At 36.1% G+C, this 24,764-nt stretch overlaps 1 protein-coding gene across 1 annotated transcript in view; it reads right to left on the reverse strand.

The window, feature by feature from the left end:
- The window catches only part of ERO1A (endoplasmic reticulum oxidoreductase 1 alpha), a 58,726-nt gene that overhangs the window by 7,296 nt on the left and 26,666 nt on the right, over positions 1 to 24,764 (reverse strand). The window contains exons 5-13 of the mRNA XM_005561264.4: positions 23,363 to 23,439; positions 23,196 to 23,269; positions 17,936 to 18,056; positions 15,648 to 15,694; positions 13,374 to 13,385; positions 9,595 to 9,621; positions 9,389 to 9,481; positions 4,511 to 4,757; positions 3,654 to 3,723 (exon numbers count right to left, since the gene is read on the reverse strand). Coding sequence (XP_005561321.3) covers positions 3,654 to 3,723; positions 4,511 to 4,757; positions 9,389 to 9,481; positions 9,595 to 9,621; positions 13,374 to 13,385; positions 15,648 to 15,694; positions 17,936 to 18,056; positions 23,196 to 23,269; positions 23,363 to 23,439 — 768 coding nt within the window. The remainder of the gene's footprint in view (positions 1 to 3,653; positions 3,724 to 4,510; positions 4,758 to 9,388; positions 9,482 to 9,594; positions 9,622 to 13,373; positions 13,386 to 15,647; positions 15,695 to 17,935; positions 18,057 to 23,195; positions 23,270 to 23,362; positions 23,440 to 24,764) is intronic.

Here is a 24,764-nt window from a genome sequence, read left to right on the forward strand (position 1 = left end):
TAAAAGTATTACTAAATGCACGGTAGCTTTTTGGCAATCATATTTTCAAAATCAACAGATACTAAAAATACTCTGTCATGAGAAGAGGCCTTGAAAGTTCCTGAGTATAAGAGACTCTCATACTTGTGAGAGTTGGAAGCCTCTGTTCTAAAAGATTGTGCTTGCTTTTGTAGATGCTAATTTCAATGTCCGATTCTACGTTAATTCAAATACTTGAAAGTGACAGCTCTTGAGTAAGTCTTTGTATGACATGTACAGAGAGCAGGCATGGTTGTACAATAGCCAAATAAACACTGTAAAATTAAAACCAAGCACATCAAATAGCATGCATCTTCTTCTGCTTAAGTGAACTTAATATGCTAGGACCAAATTAATAGGCTAGAAATTTACTAGATCAAATTAGTAAAAATTAGTAAGGATTTCACAGGAGAAAATCCTTGTGACTTAACAAATAACAATCATGTACAATAACTTGAGTATATCCCCTAATTATCTCAGGTTAGAAAAAGTATGGTCCTTAAAATAACCAGTACCTAAATCACTTACAGATTTTACTTGTTTAGACATACAGTTTTAGGTCATCACTTTAAATTACAGCCAGTCAACAGAATGATCAAGCATTCTGTGATTCATATTCAGTGAAACCAACTGACCAGTTCTTGCGCAAATTCTCAAATATTTTACAAGTCTTCAAATGAGATCAAATTCTATTTGAATTGAATGCTAAATAATTCTCCTTCATACAAGTCCTCTATTTCTAACCATACATTGATAGGGTACTAAGGAAACAAGATGAGATTTTTAAAATTAATTTATAAATATGACTGTTCAAATCGATGTTTACCAGAAACCACTTTTTAAAAAAGTAAATCTTTGATAGTAGCATGTTTTGTTTTTTACATCTTTCCTGTAAAAGATTCAGAAAAATTCTCTGTTACATAAAGAATCTCTACCTAAACTTCATAGGACATTAAAGGTGAGTGTTTCCGAGTTTTGATCAAATTAAAACACTGTGAGAAATCCTTCTAATCTGCACGATTTAAAAAGAGCTGATGCCAGAACACTTTCCAATAAAGCAGCAAGTAAACTAAAAAAAAAGGAACATATTGAAAATAGTAGGAAAAAAAGAAGTCTTATTACAGCATCTTCCCCCTCACTTTCTAGTTCCTGGAAGCTGTTTAGGCAGATTATATAAGCACTGAGGTATGTATTTGTAGCAAGAATGCTTCAAGTAGGAGGTAGATGGGAAGTCAAGAATAAGTATTATCTAACAGCAAAAAAACTGAGTGCATAAAATCAGCTTCTTTCATTACAGAAAGAAAGAATAAGAAGCAGAGGAAGATATTTGTAAATATTTTGATGAAATCAGGCTGGCTATGGTGGTGGCTCACACCTTTACTCCCAGCACTTTCGGAGGCCAAGACAGGCGGATTGCTTGAGGCCAAGAGTTCAAGACCAGCCTGGGCAAAAACAGTGAGACCCCCAACTCAACAAAAAAAATTTTAAAAGTTAGCAGGGCATAGTGGTGCCAGCCTGTAGTCCTAGCTACTCAGGGGGCTGAGGTGGGAAGATGGCTTGAACCCAGGAGTTCCAGGCTGCAGTGAGCTATGATTGTGCCTCTGCACTTCAACTTTGGTGACAAAGTAAGACCTTATCTCTTAGAAAAACAAAAATATATATACAATATGTATGAAACCAGACATATTTATACAGAAATCTATCTATACATATCTACCATATCTAGTATCTATATCCAGTATCTTTATTAAGACAAAGCCCAAATCATTGTTAATTGTTACCATATCTTAACAATATTCTCTATCTTGTGTTTCAGTACCTGTTCAGTAAGAGGTACTAACTTTATTTTTACTATTTTTCTATAACCAGATGACATCCAAGCAAGAGGTACTAATTTTAAACCTACCTTAAAAAAAACAACTACTCAATAATATTACTCTACAAAGATTCTGTGATATATATATATGAGATTTCATATGTACATATATATAATTGCATGTGTGTGTGTGTATATATATATAAAAAATCAGATCAAGCCCAGTAGTACGGAGGGCCACCTGCCTCTACTTACCAGTAGAACTTTGTAAGAGAGAAGAGAAATATAATTTTACTTGACCCCCTCTGGAAATCCCTTGAGGGTGGAAGCTCTCTTTCCTTTTAATGACAAAAAATTGTGCTGTGCACATAATGAGTGTGTAATAAATCTTCCTGGTGATGTTTGATATTTATAGTATTATGTGGCAAATACATACTCAGAGATTGTCTTGCCTGAGGTTAGACCCTATTAAAAGGCAAGGCAATGACAAGACCCCATTCTGTGGGGTATTGAATCTATTCTTTCCCAACTGCACACTGGTATTCGTAACTGTCTTTAATTCCCAGTGAATAAGATGAATGGAAGGGGGTGCAATGGCTCATGCCTATAATCCCAGCACTTTGGAAGACTGAGGTGGGAGGACCACTTGAGCCCAGGAGTTTGAGACCAGCCTGGGCAACAGAGCAAAACCCTGTCTCTACTGAAAAAAAAAAAAAAAAAAAAAAAAATTAGGTAAGCATGGTAGTACATGCCTGTGGTCCCAGCTACTCAAGCTACTCAGAAAGCTGAGGTGGGAGGATCGCTTGAGCACAGAATTTCAAGGTAGCAATGAGCCGTGATCATATCACTGCACTCCAGCCTGGGTGACAGAGTGAGATCCTTTCTCAATAACAATAAAAAAGATGAATGACAAAACATCACACTGTGCCTTCTCCCACTAATGAAGATCTGTTAATTAATATCATCTTCAGAATTCTCTTCAGCAAAAGATAGACTAATATGCTACTCATGCATTGGATCCATTTCCTTTAATTTATTACATCTATTACATGAGATCATCAATGTGAAAGGCATCTATAAGGTATACAGCAATATACAGATATCAGTGTTACTTTGAATATAATGCAAAATAGACTTTAAGTGGCACCTGCCTTTGGACTTGATTTTTTTGAGGAAAAGAAAGATAATGATTCTGATTTTTTTCTTATTAATTTCAAGATGTATATATCAAGATTTACTGTTAAGTATACATACATGTATTTATTAATTGACAAAAATTTTATAGGTTTATGGATACAATGTGATGTTTTAATGTGTATTTACAATGTGAAGTGATTAAACCAGGCTAATTAACAAATCCATCACCTCACCTAATCATTTTTTGTATAGTGGAAACTTTAAAATCTACACTTTCGGCAATTTTGCAATATACAATGCATTATTACCACAGTTACCATTCTGCGCAGCAGATCACTAAATCTTATTCTCCCTAACTGAAACTTTGTACCCATGGATCAACATCTCCTTTTTCCCCACCCACCCCCAACTCCCAGCCTGTGGTAACCACCATTCTACTCTTTTTTTTTTTTTTTTAATTAAAGACAGGGTTTCACACGATGTTGCCCAAGCTGGTCTTGAACTCCAGGGCTCAAGCAATCCTCCCACCTCAGCCTCCCAAAGTGCTGAGATTACAGGCCTGAGCCACCGCACGTGGCCTACTCTCTACTTCTGTGAGTACTATCTATGGGTTTATATTCGTATCTGCATAAGTGTTAATCAGTTTGTATCTAACAATTAAGATAAAGTATAAAATAATTACCTTTAGTTTGTGTGCTTCTTTTTTATCCCCAGCAAAAAATGAATTCTCATCAAAATGCAAAGGAAATGACCTGCATTTTAAAACAGAGAATATTCATTTTCATGTGTTGTAAATATTAAAAGTACTGCTAATACAACATTTTACTGGTCATGATAAATAAAGAGGAGAAAACACAGTAAAACCAATACTCCAATGCCCAAAACAAATTCTTATCCTCAAGCCTCAAATCTCGATTCTAACTGCATGAGATAATTATAAGTACCGAAATATGACCCCAAATCCAATTTGTTCAAATAAACATGAAAATAATACATTATCAAATACTAAAAGAATGGCTCTTAAAACTAAAAATGTGTGCCTCTCAGTACCCAAGTCAAAATAAAAACAAAAGCAAAATTCAATTTGAAAAGACCTACAAACAAAATTAACTTTTAATTATGTTCTAAATAGTTTTCCTTTCTCTAAATGAATACTTAAAAATTTCAGGCAGAGCACAGTGGCCTGCACCTGTAATCCCAGCACTCTGGGAGGTCAAGGTGGGTGGATCACTTGAGCCCAGGAGTTCGAGACCAGCCTGGACAACATGACAAAACCCCATCTCTACAAAACATACAAAAATTAGCCCGGTGTGGTGGTTTGCACATATAGTCCCAGCTACTTGGGCTGAGATGGGAGGACTGCTTGAGCCCAGGAGATCGAGGCTGCAGTGAGCCATGATCGTGCCACTGCACTCCAGCCTGGGCAACAGAGGGAGACCCTGTCTCAAAAAAAAAAAAAAAAAAGAAAAAAAAGAAAATTGATTTTGTACATTACTTGTCACTCTTCTATTAATGTATAAATTTTAATATATAATTTACTTGATTTCATGAAGTATTTCCAGAAGTAACATTTTGTTTTCCTCATCCTGAATTTTATTTCCAGTAAAGAGTTGAAAATCTGGGCGCTCGAAGAATGGTAACACTTTGGATAAAGCCCTTAGTTCTATTAAGTAGAGAAAATACAAGTTCTTAAGCCTTCTTGGACCTTCTCCTTCAGTCAAAATTCCATCAAATCGCTGTTGAAATTCTGTAATGTTGTGTCCCCATTTCTTTTCTAACCACGTGTCTAAGGAAGAAGAATTAAATATTAAAAACTGAATTTGACAATTTTTACTTTAATTATATTAGGTTATTCATGCCTGCAGAATTTCATTTAGCATTTTAAATTATATAATAACAACCAGAAAATGATTTTTCACAATTTAGCCATTAATAGTTTTATATTAATATTTTATTTTCTAAAACCCATCCTTACAATGAATTCAAAGTTTTACTGAAAAAGCAAGTCTTATTAATAATAAAAATCATTCTTAATTTTTGTGGGTGCATAGTATCTGTTTATATTTATGCCATACATGGCATATTTTGATATAGGCATATAATTTATGTATTAATCACATCAGGGCAGATGAAGTTTCTTGATACTCTACATTTTTAGTTACTTTAAAATGTACAATTAAATTGCTATTGATTACAGGGTCATTTTTATGGGTATAATAAAAATTATTTATAAATATAAATAAAATCCTGAATCTTAAAATTCTGAGTTCTGCTTAAACATTTTTAAAAATGTGTTATGTATTTTTCTTTGAACATGTGGTCTCTCTGCCTGCAAACATACAGAATTTTAGTTTTGATTTACATAGAGTTAGCTATGCACATATATTACTCTAAAAATAAACCATAGGTGCAAGAAAATTATAGAGTAAGTGTGTTTGGGTGAGTATGAGTTTGTACCTGTTTTCAGAAGAACAGAGCAATACTGGAACAAAACAAATATTTTAATAAGGTGACTAATTTACTAGAAAACTGAAAACCTCAAAAATGCTGAAAGCAAATCTATACTCTGCTTTTTATTAAATTCATTACTGTAAAATCTTCTGACTTATGATTCAGAATTTTCTGTTTTTCTTTGCCTAATTCTTATGCTAGACTTATAATTCTCTTGTCTCTTATAATTTTTTTTATAGTTTATGAGGTATTCATTATGTGAGCTGGTCATGACGAATAAGAATGATTTTTATAAAATTTAGTAGTGCACACAAAACAATTTTTAGATGTATTTCCAAAATTGTGTATTATATTTTATTTAATTAGGACATTCCATTTGTTCTTTTACTTGAAGAATTCTACATAAGCCTATTTTTTTTTTACTTAGTTTATTCTCATTATAATTGACATAAGCAAATTTATATATTTATTGAGTCAATTTGTTCAGGTAAGAACTAGGGATGCTTCATAAGTCATGAGGATGTTTTTTTATATATAAATGTAGCAAACAAACATACAATACTTGCTGTGTAACAAATGCTCCATGATAAGCCATAAATATTCCTGCTACAGTTAGTTTGTAAGTTCAAGTCAGAGAAGGAAAATATTAATAGTGAAGAAATAAGATTGATTCTTCATGTGGAGATAACATTTTTCCATGCTGAAAAGCTAAATCTTGCTGAATTTAAAGAGAAATTCTGTTTATTTCCTAGTTATCTTTAGTTTTGTTTGTCCTATTATGTGTCTTCTAACTGTGTATTCATCACAGCCCTTCTTCTTTTTCTATGAGATGGCTACAGTTTTCTCACTGTTGTCTTCATGCTATGTCATTTTACATGGTACTTTGTAGGTTGTGATGAGAAAGTTGGTATTTTTAATGCACTCAAAAATTGGTTTTAACTAGAGAGTTTGCTTATCAATATAACTTTCACATCAGTTAATTAAGATAAAAGGCAAACACTGTCCACAGGTGAGAGGATTAAATAACTTAGCATTGTTTTTCTCTGCTTGTAAAAGGAAAATCTTATTAAATTCTTACACAGGTGAGGCGTGGTGGCTCACGCCTGTAATCCCAGCACTTTGGGAGGCCAAGGCAGGTGGATCACGAGGTCAGGAGTTTGAGACCAGCCTTACCAACATGGTGAAACCCCATCTCTAACGAAAAACACAAAAATCAGCCGGGCTTGGTGGCACAGGCCTGTAGTCCCAGCTTCTCAGGAGACTGAGGCAGGAGAATTGCTTGAACCCAGGAGGCGGAGGTTGCAGGGAGCCAAGACTGCGCCACTGCACTCCAGCCTGGGCGACAGAGCAAGACTCTATCTCAAAAACAATAATAATAATAATTCTTACACAGTGTGACACATATCAAATTTGCTAGAAAATATATCATAGAAATTAAATTAGGAGTTAATTGTAAGTGAAGAATTTTAAATTTAATGTTCTATGATACACTTACAGCACATGTTTCCATGCAAAATCTTTCATTTTTAAGTGTGAATGTTAAAGGTAGAAAAATAATAAAATGATCTCTGTGGATTTTAAATTTGAAATAATATTTCTTTTCCATATTGATATTGCAACTCAGAAGAATTTCTCACTCTTATTTTATGTGATTTTTTTTTTTTAGTGGGTGAAGGTCAGTCTACAGCTTATATTCTTAGTCTACTAACTGTAGTCAACTTCTTGGTCATTTTCTCTAAAAAAATTATGAAGATCATGGCAACTTTTAGATTAAACCATTTTCGGTTTTTTAATGCAAACTTGTTTATTGTGTTCACAAAGTGGCCAGTCATAAGACCATAAGCAACGCCTGCCCTTTCAGTGGCTTTCCTACCATTACCATCTGTAATCAATAAATGTATATTTATTTTGTAAAACATAATATTTGGAAGTATATATACATTATCAAATGCTTAATTCTAGGTAATTATGCCACACAGTTAACGTTTCTGTGGCAAGAGCAAGTGACATTGTCAGCATTTTTCAAAACTACAAATACATTATTTTGATCTATAGTCACTACACTGTACAAAAATATCTCTTGAACTTATTCTTTCTATTAACTATAATTATGTATTTTTTTATCAACATCTTTTCAAACCCTCCTTTCTCCTAAATACCTTGGTGTCTGGTGGTCACCACTTTACTCTCTACTTCAATAAGATTAAGTTTTTTAGAATCCCTTTGTAAGTGAAATCATGAAATAATAATCTTTGTGCCTTGCTCGTTTTGACAAATATAATGTCCTCCAAGTTCATTCATGTAATGGAAAATAATAAAATTTTCTTTTTTAAAGATGAAAAAATAATAATAATCAAACTTCTGAATATAAACATATTTATAAAACCTAAATACACAATTTGAAAATGATGATCTAAAATTACTAATGAGTTTAGGCCAGGTACAGTGGCTCAAGCCTGTAATCCCAGCACTTTGGGAGGCCGAGGCGGGTGGATCACCTGAGGTCAGGAATTCGAGACCAGCCTGGCCAACATGGTGAAACCCCGCCTCTACCAAAAATACAAAAAATTAGCAAGGCATGGTGGCCTGCACCTGTGGTCCCAGCTACTCAGGAGGCTGAGGCAGGAGAATCACTTGAACCCAGGAGGCAGAGGTCACAGTGAGCCAAGATCACGCCACTGCACTCCAGCCTGGGTGACAGAACAAGACTCTGTCTCCAAAAAAAAAAAAAAAAAGTAAAATTACTGATGAGTTTAAACTGCCATTTAAAATCAAAGTTATGGCCAGGCACAGTAGCTCACGGCTATAATCCCAGCACTCTGGAGGCCAAGATGGGCAAATCACTTGGGCCCAGGAGTTCAAGACCAGACCAGCCTGGGCAACATGGCCAAACCTCGTCTCTATAAAAAATATTTTTAAAAATTAGCTGGGCATGGTGGCATGCTCCTGTAGTCATGAGGTAGAAGGGAGGACTTGGTTCAGGAGGTGGGACTCAGGACACTGAACCAAATTGAAAACTAGCTAAAACAGGGAGGGGGTTGAAGCAGCTTTCCATAACACACACCCACCAGTGTGCCATGTCAGTTTCTCATTCCCATGGCAACATGCAGAAGTTACCACCCCTTTTCTATAGCAATGACCTAGAAGTTACTACCCCTTTCCTAGAAATTTCTGCATAATCTGCCTCATAATTTGCATATAATAAAAAGTGGACTATAAATATGGCTGCCGAACCGCCTCTGAGCTGCTGCTCTGGGCACACTACCTAGGGGGCAGCTCTCCTCCACGAGGGGCAGTACCTCTGCTGCTGCTGTACCCTGCCACCACCAGCTGGCCTTCGAAATTTCTCCTGGGCAAAGCCAAGAGCCTTCCCAGGCTAAGGCCCAGTTTTGGCCATCATACGCTAGACTGGGCAATAGAGTGAGACCCTGTCTCAATCAATCAAGCAATCAATCAATGAATAAAATGGAAGTTTCTATATTTTGTTTCTCAGAGTTGTGATACTTTAATTCCAGAAGAAATATGATACTGATGAAAATCAACCACAGTCTCATTTTCAACCGTATTAAGGCAAAAACAGCAGCAGGAAAGGCTTTTTACCCATTTAAACTCCGGGCCTGATACTGGCACACAAATAAAAAGGTTCTGATACAATAATATCTATCAAATAGCAAACTGTGCTGTTAGGAGCTATTTAAATTCCCACAAGAGAACAAGAATATTTCCAAAGTGATATGGACAATTTTGAGCAGCTTCTTAAAAGAAGGTAAAGAGAGTTAAGAGTATGTTGAACTGTTCAATTATGTCTATAGTTACCACCTTTCTGATTACTACCATTTAAGAGTGAATTTTTACTTCCTAATATTCAATCAGGTCAACCTTTTCCCATTCAGGCAAATGCCAGGAAAATTTTAAGAATATCTAAAAATAAGAGTGGTAAACTGAATAAAAGTAAATGTCACATACCTTGTAAAAGATATCTTGCACTCAAATGCACATTAATGCTTGCATGTAGGCCAGATATAAGTCTGTAGAATGCCCTTTTTTCTACACAGAGACCTAAGAAAAAGCAGTGACTTAGAAATAAAATTTCATATGTGAATCTTGTAGACATAAAATTAATCTCATGAGAAAAAGAAATCATTGAAATTTATTTTAAAGTTTCTAATTACCTTCTAGCCAACTGTAAAAAGTGTTCTCTGAAATCAAAAGAAAAATAAGTCATAAGATTGGAAAATGCCAAAATACAAGGTTTTCAAAAGTTTTAAAGCATTATAGCAAATTTGTGCCAAACAGCAATTTAAAGATTGTTTAACCTAACAGTCCAAGTCTTAATTGCAATTTCTCGAAAGGAAGAAGAAAAGTTTGTGGTATGGATTCAGTTAAGTACCAATCTGCTGCTTGGTCTTTAAAAAGCTTTAGCATTGCCTTAGGTAGACCCAGTCTCATAAATTTCTGGTTAAAGTGTTTTACATGAGGTCAAAATGCAGAATTTAAATAGTAAATCAATCAAGAATGGGAAAATACCTATCCTTGATAACAATTCATGCCATGAAGACTAAGGATTCATTACATGCCTTTTAAATTATAAAAAAATTAAAATGATGACAGTATTGGAGGGGTACTATTTGTATTTAGCTGATAATATTACATGCCATTCACTATTTCAAAAGAGCAATTCAGGAAAATGTTACAAACACCAAATATCACTTATATTCTTATGACCTAGTAAGATCATTCTCAATATATTTAATGCCTAGTAATTCTACAAATACAATAATGCCTAAATTAACATGATAGAATACTACCTAACTAGTCAACATGGTCAAATAACATACAACTATGACAATAATGGCAGGGCACAGTGGCTCACGCCTGTAATCCCAGCACTTTGGGAGGCCAAGGGGGGCAGATCACGAGGTCAGGAGTCCAAGACCAGCCTGGCCAACATGGCAAAACCCCGTCTCTACTGAAAATACAGAAATTAGCTGGGCGTGGTGGTGGGTGCCTGTAATCCCAGCTACTCAGGAGACTGAGGCAGGAGAATCGCTTGAACCCAGGAAGCAGGAGTTGCAATGAGCCAAGATCGTGCCATTACACTCCAACCTGGATGCCAAGAGCAAAACTCCATCTCAAAAAAAAAAAAAAAAAGAAAACAACAAGAATGTAAAGAATGTAGAACGTGGCAATACATAAAAATGTTTACTTTAAATATACAAAAGGCATCAGAAATAATCATTACAACTCTATAAACATTCATGTATGCATTTGCTACAGAGATGATAAACACTGTACAGTGTTTTCTACTAAAGTTGCTTACAGTAATGTTAAAAATGAACCAAACAAGCATAAAAATAATGGAAGGAATGGCAAAGGGAATAAGCAATAAATTGGAATATATAAAAACTCAAAACATCTATTTGTCAGAACACTTCATAAACAAAAGCAAAATGCAAACAACAAACTCGGTAAAATGTATGTTGCAAATATGACAAAGGGAAAAGATCCTAAATATATAAAAAGCTCAGAAACTAAATAAAAATGCTGAAATGCCCACTTAAAAAGAGTGTATAAATAATACGAATTTAAAAATTCACAAAGGAAAAAATAATATGGTAATAAGAGGCAAAAAATGTTTGATCTTACAGGCAATAAAAAATGCAAATGAAAACAAAAGATATATGACTTTACCTATCAAATAAGATAAAAATATGATCATCTTTAATGCTGACAAGTGTTGGATAAAACTACTTATATATGTAAAACATAAATATCAAAATGTTAGCAGAGAAGTGTATCTGGTAGTAACTAAGGGTGTGGTTCCTGGAGTCAAACTGCCTGATTTAAATCTTAACTCTGCTACTTACAAATCATATTATTTTAGGCAAGTTGCTGAACTTCTCTTCATCTATAAAATGGAGACAGGAATAATACCCCTAGGATTGTTGAAAGAATTAAATAAAATCATATATGTAAATTGCTTAGAAAAGTGCCTGGCACAGAGTTATTAATTATTTGGGAATGGTGGGATTATAAGGAATTTATTTCCTTATAAAAATTTTCAAGGTTCTTTTTTTCAAGTTTTTGATCATGAATTAGGGAGTTAGGGGATAATACTGCTTAGGACCTAGGCTTCCAGTAAAATTTTCAGTTCATTGTGTGTCTGTGTGTGTGTGTGTGTGTGTGTGTGTCTTTTTTTTTTTAAAGACAGAGTCTTGCTCTGTTACCCAGGTTGGAGGGCAGTGACTCCATCTCAGCTCACTGCAACCTCCGCCTCCCAAGCTCAAGTGATCCTCCCGCCTCAGCCTCCCGCATAGCTGGGATCACAGGCATGCACCACCACACCCAGCTAATTTTTCTATTTTTAGTAGAGACAGGGTTTCACCATGTTGGCCAGGCTGGTCTCAAATTCCCGGCCTCAAGTGATCAGCCAGCCCTGACCTTCCAAAGTGCTGGGATTACAGGCATGAGCCACCATACCTAGCCAAGAAATCAGTTCAATATTATAATCCTGAAGTACCTATTCTCAAGTTGACCTGACTGTGGTCTAAACAATCAATATGATAGCTCTCAGGAATAACCCTTTGATATTTGGCCAAAATCAATACTTGTAATAAGACAGTTTCTCTAAGGATGGCTCCCACAGGTTAACGATCTTTTTTCTGATACTAAGAGGTCTTCAAATAGAATTTTAAAATCATAGTAGCCTCCTTTAATGTGGCTACAGTATAGCATAGAACTAGGTTGACACTCAAGGCAAAATAAGGTTACTCAAAACTGAAAATTGTAGAATCACATGTACCAGTAGCAAATATGAGGCATCTTTGGAAAAATAATCTCACTGCTAAACAATTTCTCTTCCAAACAGGTCTGAGTCAGCATTTTATTTAGCTGCTACAGTTACTATAATATAAAGTACAATAATAAAATAGCAATGTTATCAGACTTTAGTATTCTGTTATCTAGACATAAGGCAAAAGCAATTCATAAGAATTATGTTCGTAAAATAGATGATTTTGAGGGAAAGAAAAGTGATACTTCACATTTTAGCATTTTCACCTAGATAGACTAAAGCTAAACGCCATTAAGTCTTTTCATATTTTTAAGCATATGGTCTTAATACCAAATGTTTGCCGGGCACGGTGGCTCAAGCCTGTAATCCCAGCACTTTGGGAGGCCGAGACGGGTGGATCACGAGGTCAGGAGATGAGACCATCCTAGCTAACACGGTGAAACCCCGACTCTACTAAAAAATATAAAAAAAAATTAGCTGGGCGAGGTGGCGGGTGCCTGTAGTCCCAGCTACTCGGGAGGCTGAGGCAGGAGAATGGCGGGAACTCGGGAGGCGGAGGTTGCAGTGAGCCGAGATCGCGCCACTGCACTCCAGCCTCGGCGACAGAGCGAGACTCCGTCTCAAAAAAAAAAAAAAAAAACCAAATGTCATTTCAATTTCATCCTTGAAGCAAAAAGACAAAGTAAACCTCATGTATGTTGAAACTGTTAGCATTAGTTAGACTTGGCAATGACACCTACATCCAACGAGTCAGCATCAACCTTAGAAGCCAGCTCTGAAATCAACACTCATCATTCCCAGAACCTTCCCACATGAAACCCAGCAGATCCTAGAGTTCAACAGTAAAAGAGACAGGACATTTCCCTGGCCTGAGGCAATGGGGGAGATGGGGAGTGGACATGCTTCTATATTCAGGGTGGTAAAATGTGCAAATGAATGATCAGAGGCTGAGGCACGCTGTTTCTAACGTCTGAACCGAGACACAAAGTCACTTTCCCTTAATCTGTGCTAGTACCTCCAGACTTTCAGATAAATAAGTAAAACTTGAGTTCTTCTGATTTTTAGAGGTGGGAAGAAAAAATAAACTTTGCCATAATAAACATTTGAATGTATAAACAAATTCATATATGTAATATATAATAAAGAAATTATACTTACCTTCACTTTTCCCTGAAAAGCAAAACAAAATGTTTATTAAAATAAATTCCTTCCAGTGCCCCTTTTATAATGCTACACTTTCATAAAAATAAGACTAGCCATTATGGCTAGTTTTAGTCCAACAGTTCATTCACACAAGTAAAATCTGAAAGTGAGACATTCGTGACTGCAACTCTATCTGGTAGTGATATGAATTATGCCTGATTTGACTAAATGGTGTTATCTCCATGAGTGTACATAAAGAGGTTCAGCTCATGTGAGATTTAATATACCCTGACAGGAGAGAAAAATCTAATCCATCACCTGAGAGTAGTTTTCAGTATCTTAAGGACCTATGTTTATTTGGCTGGCAGAGACTTTTTCCACCTTTATTTATCCTAAAGCTGTAATATAGTTTCTGTTACAGATTTTTATTATTGCTTTGAAACCTCCAGCCTCGCCTTACAATAATTAACCTTAGTCAGGAATATTTTCAGACTATTTATAAGATTCAAATTATACATAATACAGTAATTTGTGTGCCACTGCTTATTTACTACTGAAAATGTCTTCAAAAATTTTGCCCACTTTTTTTAATGCCATCAGTTTATTAAAGAAATATATAATCACTGCAAATATATGTTTTATAAAAAACAGGCAGAATAAAAAATTATTCATAATTCCCCAGCTCAAAGATAAATACTATTTACATTTTAGTGAATGTCTTTTTTGTTTATAGATATATTAATTATAAATATATTATACATATTGTTTTGATACCTGCTTTTCCTCACTGTGTTATTGGTCACTTTTTGATTTAAATGAATAAAAATTTACAGCAACATTTATAATGGCTATTTTCTACTATGTGACTACACCATAAGTCATCATTTAACCAGTTCCCTAATGATAAACATTTAAATTGCTCCTATGTATCTTTATGGTAAGTGACGTGGTTAATTACTTTATCAAATCATGTGAGATCATGATGATCGCCTCCATTAATTTGCATTTCATCTGATATTAAATCAATGGCTTCCACTGAGTCACCACATGTGACTCTGTATAAACCCAAAAGCCTTAAAGATTTTTCATTCCTAATCTAAGAAAGAGAAATCTGCCAGAATTTAGGGAATGATGCAATCTCAACCCCTTTTAGGAGGAAATTTATATTTGTTAACTATTTGAGATCAGCATCTTTTCAAATAAAGTTTAAAAATGAAAACCTTACACTTTTGCTGAAAGCACATTAAAGATTTTATCAGTAAGCACATATTTGAAGAGAATAAGGATACATAATTTCTAAAGAAAAAGTCTGAACTCATACACTGAAATGGCTTATTCAACAAACCATTCTTCATATTATAGACAGGGCAGGGTTTCTGTAAGTTTTAATTTTACAGCCCGTCTGGCATCTACACAGTGTCTAGCACATATTAAATGGTGGATAATCATTTGCTGAAAGAACAACTGACTTTCACTATTGTAGACAAGACCACTAAATGAGGAGAGCAATTTTCACTGATCATGTATCTAACAAACTACTCCATCTATAATGTGTCAGGCTCTATAGAGAGAGATAAAACAGATAAATGCTACCCATATCTTCAAAGTACTAGGGTAGATTGATAGATATATAAATAATAATAAAATGGCCGGGCGCGGTGGCTCAAGCCTGTAATCCCAGCACTTTGGGAGGCCGAGATGGGCGGATCACGAGGTCAGGAGATCGAGACCATCCTGGCTAACACGGTGAAACCCCGTCTCTATTAAGAAATACAAAAAACTAGCCGGGCGAGGTGGCGGGCGCCAGTAGTCCCAGCTACTCGGGAGGCTGAGGCCGGAGAATGGCGTAAACCCGGGAGGCGGAGCTTGCAGTGAGCTGAGATCCGGCCACTGCACTCCAGCCTGGGCGACAGAGCCAGACTCCGTCTCAAAAAAAAAAAAAAAAAAAGAAAAAATTTGAGAGTTCTGGATATTTATTTATCTGTGGGATGAGTAAAGCTTTTAAAACACTGACACTTTACTATGTCTGCAAAAATATATATAATAAATATATACCCTAATCTTTATTTTTTGATAATCTAATACCAGGAACTTCATTATAAAAATATTTTTTACTGAAGTACAAATAATTTAAGCACCAATCTCTGCAAGGGTGAGGCATAACTCTACGGAAACGGGACTGTGGATTTTATGACCTCAACTGTTACTGCCATTTATCTTGCGTTCCCCTTCCTTTGAATTAAAGTTCCCTAGCTGAGAAATAACATAACAATGCAGTAAGTAACTTACCTTGACCAGAAGCCAAAGGATTTAAAGGTCTTTTAATTGTCTGTGGCCTAGAAGTAAAAAGAATTAAAAATATAAACACAAATATGTTACCAATCATGTTATATTTAAGTGATATTATCTCAGAAAGTTGCTTAATATCCAAAATCAAATTGTTTTATTGAGATTATAAAATACTTAGTTTCCTCTAAATGCTTTAAGGGAGGGTGACTAATTGTTGTAGTAATAATAGTTCCTGATCTTTTCCCACTGTAGCGGCCAGCAGGCCATTTCCTAATCGCTTCTTCAAATGAAAGAAGAGAAAATAGCAGCCAAGCTCTTCTCTTAGAGTCACTACTATGTTTTTATATATACGATATATATATATCTTTATATATGTGTGTGTACGTATAGCACAAAGTGTACCCCAATTGAAAGACAAATAAGCAAAAAATATTCAATATAAGCATTAAAATTAAAAAATGGAAAAAAAATAGTGTAGATTATTTTCCACTTAGGTAATCTTTAGACACATCAATTTGCCCTGTAGCTAAGTTTGTTACAATTTAAATAAAAGTTGTTTGTTCAGTAGGAAAAAATAGAAATTTTCTGGAGAGTTACTATGTCACTAAAGTGCTTTTAAATCCCAAAATAAATATGCATTAGTATTAAGAGTAAACTATAGGGATTGTTTTAACATCTATTTTAAAAATTTGCACAACTGGAGACATTTTGAGAACAGAATATGTAACCTATATTTTAAAATACACAATATAATTAACAGCCCCTTATACATTGTTTATATTGTTAAAAATTATGGGAATCAGGATACAAATTAGTAAGAAAATGACTACAAAACTAATACAAATCTAACAAATGCTTCATGGATTCTTAATTCACATTAAAAATAACAACAGTGCCAGGCATGGTGGCTCACGCCTGTAATCCTAGCACTTTGGGAGGCTGAGGTGGGTGCATCACCTGAGGTCAGGGGTTCAAGAACACCCAGGCCAACATGGTGAAACCCTGTCTCCACGAAAAATACAAAAATGAGCCTGGTGTGGTGGTGCGTGCCTTTAGTCCCAGCTACTCAGGAGGCTGAGGCAGGAGAATTGCTTGAACCTGGGAGGCGGAGGTTGCGGTGAGCAGAGATGACATCACTGCACTCCAGCCTGGGCGACAGAGTGAGACTCCGTCTCAAAACAACAACAACAACAACAACAACAACAAACCTTTAAAGTAAATATTTAAGTCAGTAACCAAATATTTCTAATAATAGTCAAGATAATTTAAATAAAACACACGGCAGAAATAAGTAATAAAAACTCTCTCCTTTCCAAACTGGAGAAATTCTTCAAGTTAAAAACAAAACAAAACAAAAAAAAAACACCAGTCTGACATTTTATTGGTGTAAACATAATTACTGATCTCATACTTATATTTGACTTATAAAAAGTGAAATATACAATATTATCCCCATATTTGGGAACTCCAAAGACTTTCCCAGAACTCTCTCCATCTCTAAGACAGCATGACATGCTCGCGCATACATTGTTCCCAAAAACCAGTAAGTACAAAGTTTAGAGCCTCGAGGCTTACATGTGAGTAACCTGAAGCATTTCTCAGACACCTGGTGATCAGCAACTGCCTCCAGCCTAATGGTTACCAGGACAAAGTGGGCTCTTTCACTTACTAGATCTTTGACACAACACAAATCATACAACCTCTCTAAGTCTCAGTTTCTGTCTATAAAACAGTGATGACTGCGACACAGGGTTACTGCAGGGACTAAAGGAGAAAACGTATATAACGTGCTTACCACAATGCGTAGAATACAGTGAGTGCTCAAAAATGAAACCTATTATAATTGTTCTGTGAAATCAACTTAACTGTAAAATAACTAAAGTCACAGAAAGGGGTGTGGAGAGCACCAAAAAGAGAATTAAGAGTTGTATATTCCTTTCTCGACACCACCACCATGTGATCTTGGGAAATGAAGTAAACCTCTCCAGCTCTAGGTTACCTCATCTATAAAATGAGATCCTATAATCTACTCAAGGAACATTTGCGAAGGGCCTACAATACTCCCATAAAAGTCTAATACGCCTCTAACTCTTAAAAAAAAAAAAAAAAGGAAAAATTTGTGGAAACTCATTTCCCCAGAAGGAAACTGGACTAATAGTCATGTTTCTTTGTACAAATACATCTTTTAACAAAGTGAATTTTATTTTTAATTTTAAATCATTATGATTGTTTATAAAGAGAAATCACCACATCTTACATGAATTTTTCTAAATGAAAATGACACATACTTAAAACAGTTTTCTTCATAGATGACATTCCATATTTTCCAAGCATCTGGTCCCTTGTAACCAGTGTAGCGCTCAGGATTAAGAAGCAAATCTACATATTCAGCATCAGGGGACTGAATGTCTGTAAAATAAAATGTCTTATTAAATCTTTCTTATCCTCAGTTACCTTAAAAAGCTAGTACACAAGACTGTATTCCATTGATTCTAGCGCACCACAAATTTAACAATGTGTCAGGAATTTTAAAAAACTTTTCAGGAGAAAGAAAGGAAAGAGGCTGGGTGTGGTGCCTCACGCCTGTAATCCCAGCACTTTGGGAGGCCAAGGTGGGCGGATCACTTGAGGTCAGGAGTTCAAGGCCTGCCTGACCAACATGGTGAAACCCTGTCTCTACTAAAAATACAAAAAGTAGCCGGGCGTGGTGGTGCACGCCTGTAGTCCCAGCTACTTGGGAGGCTGCAACGGGAGAATCGCTTGAACCCGGGAGGCAGAGGTTGGAGTGAGCCGAGATTGAACCACTGCACTACAGCTTGGGTGACAGAGCGAGACTCCATCTCAAAAAAAAAAAAAAAAAAAGAAATGACAGAAAAGAGAGAGAAACACACACTGCCACATTAATTGTACATACTGGCTATAAAAACATTATGATTTAGGAACTGTAAAAATAGGAATATGTGAATTTTAGAATCAAAGAAACATGGTAATTCAATTCTTATAAGCGATCCAGACAAAGAATATAACATACATTTCCCTCCACATTAACCACAGCAGTTCATCAATAACTACAGTAAATGAAGGAGTGTTAGTATCATACACTGCTTGTTACCAAATACTTTCTTCTTAGACGACCACCAGCAGGATCTGCTACCAATCTGGCCAAAAGCAAAAGTTACAATGCAACATGATTCTGTGTCAACATTTATAAAAGGGAAAACTGGAAGCAACCTAAACATCCAACATCACAGAACAGTTAGAGCACGGGCTCTGGAGCCAGAACACCCAGGCTAGAATCCAGACCCTGTTACTTATTTATCATTTATAATGTGTTATCACCTCAAAACAAAAAAGATGGTCCCAGGGTGGGCGTGATGGTTCATGCCTGTAATCCCAGCATTTTGGGAGGCCTGAGGGCAGACCGCTTGAGCCTAGAAGTGATTCTAAAATTCACAGGCAACCTGGTGAAACACCAGGCATCAATAAAAAAATTAGCCAGGCACCATGGCACGTGCCTGTGGTCCCAGCTACTCGGGAGGCTGAGGTGGGAGAGTCACTTGAGCCCAGGAGGTCCAGGCTGCAGTGAGCTGTAATTGCACCATGGCACGCCAGCCTGGGCAACAGAGTGAGACCGTGTCTCAAAAAAAGATGGGCCATAGTCCTCCAGTGGCTTTGGGAAATTATTTGGTACTATAATAATACTTTATTCATATATAAAGCTTAACAGTATGAGCCAACGAAGAATGAAACAAAAAATGAAAAAGTGGACAAAAATGGTCTCAATGCAACCAAAGTCAATGACAAAAATATGAGCACAAAAGTGCTTAGAGGAGAGTCCATCAAGTTCTCAACTATACCTATTTTTATTATTAAAAAACAAATATAAAAACAAAAAAAAACCCTAAGTGTGGTTATTTTTTACTCCAATCCACAGTATATTAGAAGAATAAATTAGGAGGAAAGTTGCTTCTAGAAGCAGTACGATGATGGCATCTTAAAATAGCAGAGTTCAATGCAGAAATGGCAATGAAAATAACTAGAAAAACAAAACATAAGGACTTAAAAAATTAGCATGGAATCATCTAGTTCAGGAATGGATAACTGTTCCTTTCAATTAATACTAAAGGTAACTGCCACATATTAATTATAATAAATTCATTTTATAAACCCTGATGTTTAAAATATATAAACAGCCGGCCGGATGCAGTGGCTCATGCCTGTAATCCCAGAACTTTGGGAGGCTGAGGCGGGCGATCACATGAAGTTGGGAGTTCGAGACCAGCCTGACCAACATGGAGAAACCCCATCTCTATTAAAAATACAAAATTAGCCAGGCAAGGTGGTGCATGCCTGTAATCCCAGTTACTTGGGAGGCTGAGGCAGGGGAATTGTTTGAACTCGGGAGACAGAGGTTACAGTGAGCTGAGATCATGCCACTGTACTCCAGCCTGGGCAACAAGAGTGGAACTCTGACTCAAAAAATAAATAAATAAAAATGAAATAAAATAAAATAAAATATATAAACAATGGTCAGTATCCAGTACTTTAAGAAAACTAACCACCAAGAAATGATTAAATATTTAAATATTCTACCTAGAGATAAATATTTGTTGCCTCATAATTTTAATTATACTTTATTCTTCAAGCTTATAAAAAATATTACTATATTAATGTAATATTATAATTATATTATAAATCTTATAATTATACTATAAATATTATTATAATTATAATTATATAATTATATTTAAATTACTATAATTATATTAAATATTACTATAATTATATTTGTGCCAAGAATTTTTATGATGTGTTGGTTCCTATCACCGAATAGAACATGAATTTTTTCACAGAAAACTAGTCAAACATGTTTTGTGAAATCTAAGAAAAGACATTTAAGAGCCCATTTGGCCCTTATAGGAAGATGCCAATATCCAGCCCTAGAAGCAGAAAACGTATGTTGTGCAAAAACCTATATGATGTGCTGTTTTCTATCACTGAATAGAACCTGTTTTTGACAAAAGCTCAAATTTCCAATTAGGATTTTAAAAATACCTTCTATATTTCACATACCATTTACATCCATTATTTAGTCCTGCTAAAGCTGTCTTTCTTTAAAATATTCAGCTTTTTTAAACAGAAGAAACTAATACAAATGGGTAAGTGATCCACCAAACTCCACCATATAAGAAATGAATCATTGATTCTCACTTGGTGCTGCACATTGCGGTCACAAAAGGATACTTTGTTAACGAAGGTTAAAATATTACCATCCTTTTTCTAACATTGGAGGACTAAAAAAAATTATAGTTGCATACTATAAATTTAGTTTTATCTCACAACAATATTTAAGGTAAAAATAAAAAATCCTTGTAGAAAAGATGGCAAAATAAGGGAGTTGGAAGAATATCTTATCCCCTTCCTTTACTAGACCAAATCTTGATATAGGTCTATACCCCTTATACAACATGCCTAGGACCATGTGTGTCTCGGCTGGAATGGAGAACTTTCCAGATTTTACGAAGGTAATACAGTACACACAACATCTATTGCATATTACTCCAGCTAGACCTGGGGCAGCAATCTATTCAAATACATAAATATTTCTACAGTGAAACATACGAATACTCACACTAAATGAGCCTGTGCTAAACGCAGGGGCAGAAATGTTCAATTTTCAGAGTTTTCAGATTTTAGAATTGGAAATAAGGAATTATAACTAAGTATATACCAAAACATGGCTACGGTTTCCATTAAGGAAAGCAATTTTCCCCAAAAAGAAGCCACAAAATTAAAAATACTTTCTCTTTTATGGAGATTGTAGGCTTCATCTTTTGCTTATAATTAAAAGAATTTATATCACTGTTTTCACTAATTTGTTGTGGTTGTTTTGGGAAAGGGTCTCACTGTCTTAGGCTTGGAGTGATGCAATCAGGGCTCACTCCAGCCTCAACCTCCCTGGCTCAAGCAAAACTCCCACCCCCCTCGAGTAGCTGGGACTACTGGCACATGCCACCAGGCCTGGCTAATTTTTGTATTATATGTAGAGACAGAGTTTTACCATGGTGCCCAGGCTAGGCTCAGCAATCTTCCCTCCTCGGCCTCACAAAGTGCTGGGATTATAGGCATGAGCCACCAAGCCAGGCCTGTTTTCACTAATTTTGGAAAGATCATTAGTCCACTAGAAAAGAGCCACAGAAGAATACCAAAACTCAATTTGATTTTTTTAAGCAAATTAAGAGGCTAACAATTCAACTTAGAAAAAGGAAATAGCACAAAAAGGAAGAATTGGAAAATCTATACATCTTAATCAGAGGTTTTTATTCTTTGTTGGTTTGTTTCTTGAGACGGAGTCTTGCTCTGTCGCCAGGCTGGAGTGCAATGGTGCAATCTCAGCTCACTGCAACCTCTGCCTTCTGGGTTCCAGCGATTCTCCTGCCTCACCCTCCTGAGTAGGTGGGATTACATGCATGAACCACCATGCCATGATCAGAGTTTTAACTCCTAGATTTTAACAGCACCAGAACTCTGGCTTAACTTTAGACATTACAAACTCGACCAATGGTTCAATATTCTCTTCTCCAAAAGCAACATGGACCATCATTAAGGAAAATACGTAACACACCAACAGCAATATAACTGAAGGAGGTTTTTGTAATCCCTACATTTTAGCTATTTATGCAAAATGTATATACAAAATTTTATAAACTACTAGCTACACAGAACGGCAACACTTAAGAGGTAAATTTTTTCTAGAAACTGAGCTTTTTTAAACTGTGGTAAAATAGATATAATAAAATTTACATTAACCACATTTAAGTATACAATTCAGTGGGGTTCATTATCACCACTATCTGTCGCCAAAACTTTTCCAGCACTTCAAACAGAAACTCTGTAACCATTTAGCAATAACACCTACCCATCCCAAACTCTGACAATCTTTAATCTACTTTCTGTCTCTATGAATTTGCCTATTGTTGACATTTCATATAAGTGAAATCATTTAATACTTGCCCTCTGGTACCTGACCTATTTCACTCAGCATGTTGTCAAGGTCCATCCATGTTGTACTATATATCAAAGCTTCATTCCTTTTTCTGGTTGAATGGTATTCCACTGTGTGTTTTATATACCACATTTTGTTTATCCACTCAAACACTGCTGGACAATGGGGTTGTTAAGACCTTTTGGCTACAATGAACATTATTGCTTTGCTATCTGTTTGAGTCCTTGTCTTTAATTTTTTTGAGTACATACCTAGGAAAGGAACTGTTATGTCATATGGTAATTCTATGTTTAGGTTTTTGAAGAACCACCAAACTGTTAGAAACTGAGCTTCTTTCTTTAATAACATTTTTCTGAGATGGGGTCTTACTATGTTGCCCAGTCTGGATTCAAACACCTGGGCTCCAGTGATTCTCCTGCCTCAGCCTCCAGAAAAGCTGGGACTACAGGCACACACCACCATGCCCAGATTAAAATAATTTTTTAAAAAATATTTCTTAGGTATAATTTTAAACATAATGCATACTATCAAAAATATTATACCATCAGCTTCACAGAAGTTATCTGAAGAATCATCATGCTTGGTCCACTGAAGAACAGCCTTCTGTGTTTCCTCACTTCAAACAAAGAAAAAAAAATAACATTACTATTTTATAAGTTAATATGTAACATAAAGAAACATGAAATACTACTGAAAAATAAAATCAAACCTCAGAGATTCATCCACTGCTCCAAGTCGTTCAGCTTGTTCACATTCTTCAATGAGATTATTGGCTTCTTCAGAATACTAAAGTGAAAAAGGGAATAAATAGACTATAACTTATTGCATCTTTAAAACTTTTTTAAAATTTAGAAGTTATCTGAAGCTCTTTTTTGATTTTATTTATTTATTTATTTTTGAGATGGAGGGTTGGAGTGCAATAGTGTGATTCTGGCTCACTGCCACCTCCACCCCCTGGGTTCAAGCGATTCTCCTGCCTCAGCCTCCGGAATAGCTGGGACTACAGGCATGCACCACCACACCCAGCTAATTTTTGTATTTTCAGTAGAAACGGGGTTTCACCATGTTGGCCAGGCTGATCTCGAACTCCTGACCTCCGGCAATCCACCCACCTCGGCCTCGCAAAGTGCTGGGATTACAGGTGTGAGCCACCGCGCACAGCCTCTGAGGCTCTTTTTATAGCTGGCACCTTCATCTTGGCTTCAAGACTTTAAAAAAAAAAAATAAGTTTTCATGTTCCTCCTGAAACTAAAAAATAAAATGCTTTGGCTGGGCGCAGTGGCTCATGCCTGTAATCCCAGCACTTTGGAAGGCCAAGGCGGGTGAATCACAAGGTCAGGAGATCGAGACCATCCTGGCTAGCACAATGAAACCCTGTCTCTACTAAAACTACAAAATATTAGCCAGGCATGGTGGCGGGCACCTGTAGTCCCAGCTACTCAGGAGGCTGAGGCAGGAGAATGGCGTGAACTCAGGAGGTGGAGCTTGCAGTGAGCCAAGATCACGCCACTGTACTCCAGCCTGGGCAACAGAGCGAGACTCCGTCTCAAAAAATAAAAATAAAACACTTTGCCTCTTGTTTTTTGGGGGGAACACAATTTACTATTATGTTCACAAAATAAAGAATACAGTTCTGATAACTCATTACTAAACTGCCCACGAATAAAATCTTCAAGGTTTTAAGAAAGTCATGCGGTAAATGGTCAACAGGCACTGTCTTACTTTTCTAATGACGTAAGTGTGGGCATCAGTTTTCTCTTCCATAAAATAAGCAGTTGGACCAAATCACGTGTGTCTAAAGTCCATCCCATGCCATGATGCTAAGAATGCCTGGGAACCTACCATGTCATAGAAAAAATATTCTGTAATCTCAGCACTTTGGGAAACCGAAGTGGGGATCACGAGGTCAGGAGTTTGAGACCAGCCTGACCAACATGGTGAAACCCCGTCTCTACTAAAAATACAAAAAAAATTAGCCGAGCATGGTAGCACGCACCTGTAATCCCAGCTACTCAGGAGGCTGAGGTAGGAGAATCGCTTGAACCTGGGAGGCGGAGGTTGCCGTGAGCCCAGACCATGCCACTGTACTCTAGCCTGGGTTACAGAGCGAG

Source organism: Macaca fascicularis, chromosome 7 (genome assembly GCF_037993035.2).
Source record: "Macaca fascicularis isolate 582-1 chromosome 7, T2T-MFA8v1.1".
Taxonomy (NCBI): Eukaryota; Metazoa; Chordata; class Mammalia; order Primates; family Cercopithecidae; genus Macaca; species Macaca fascicularis.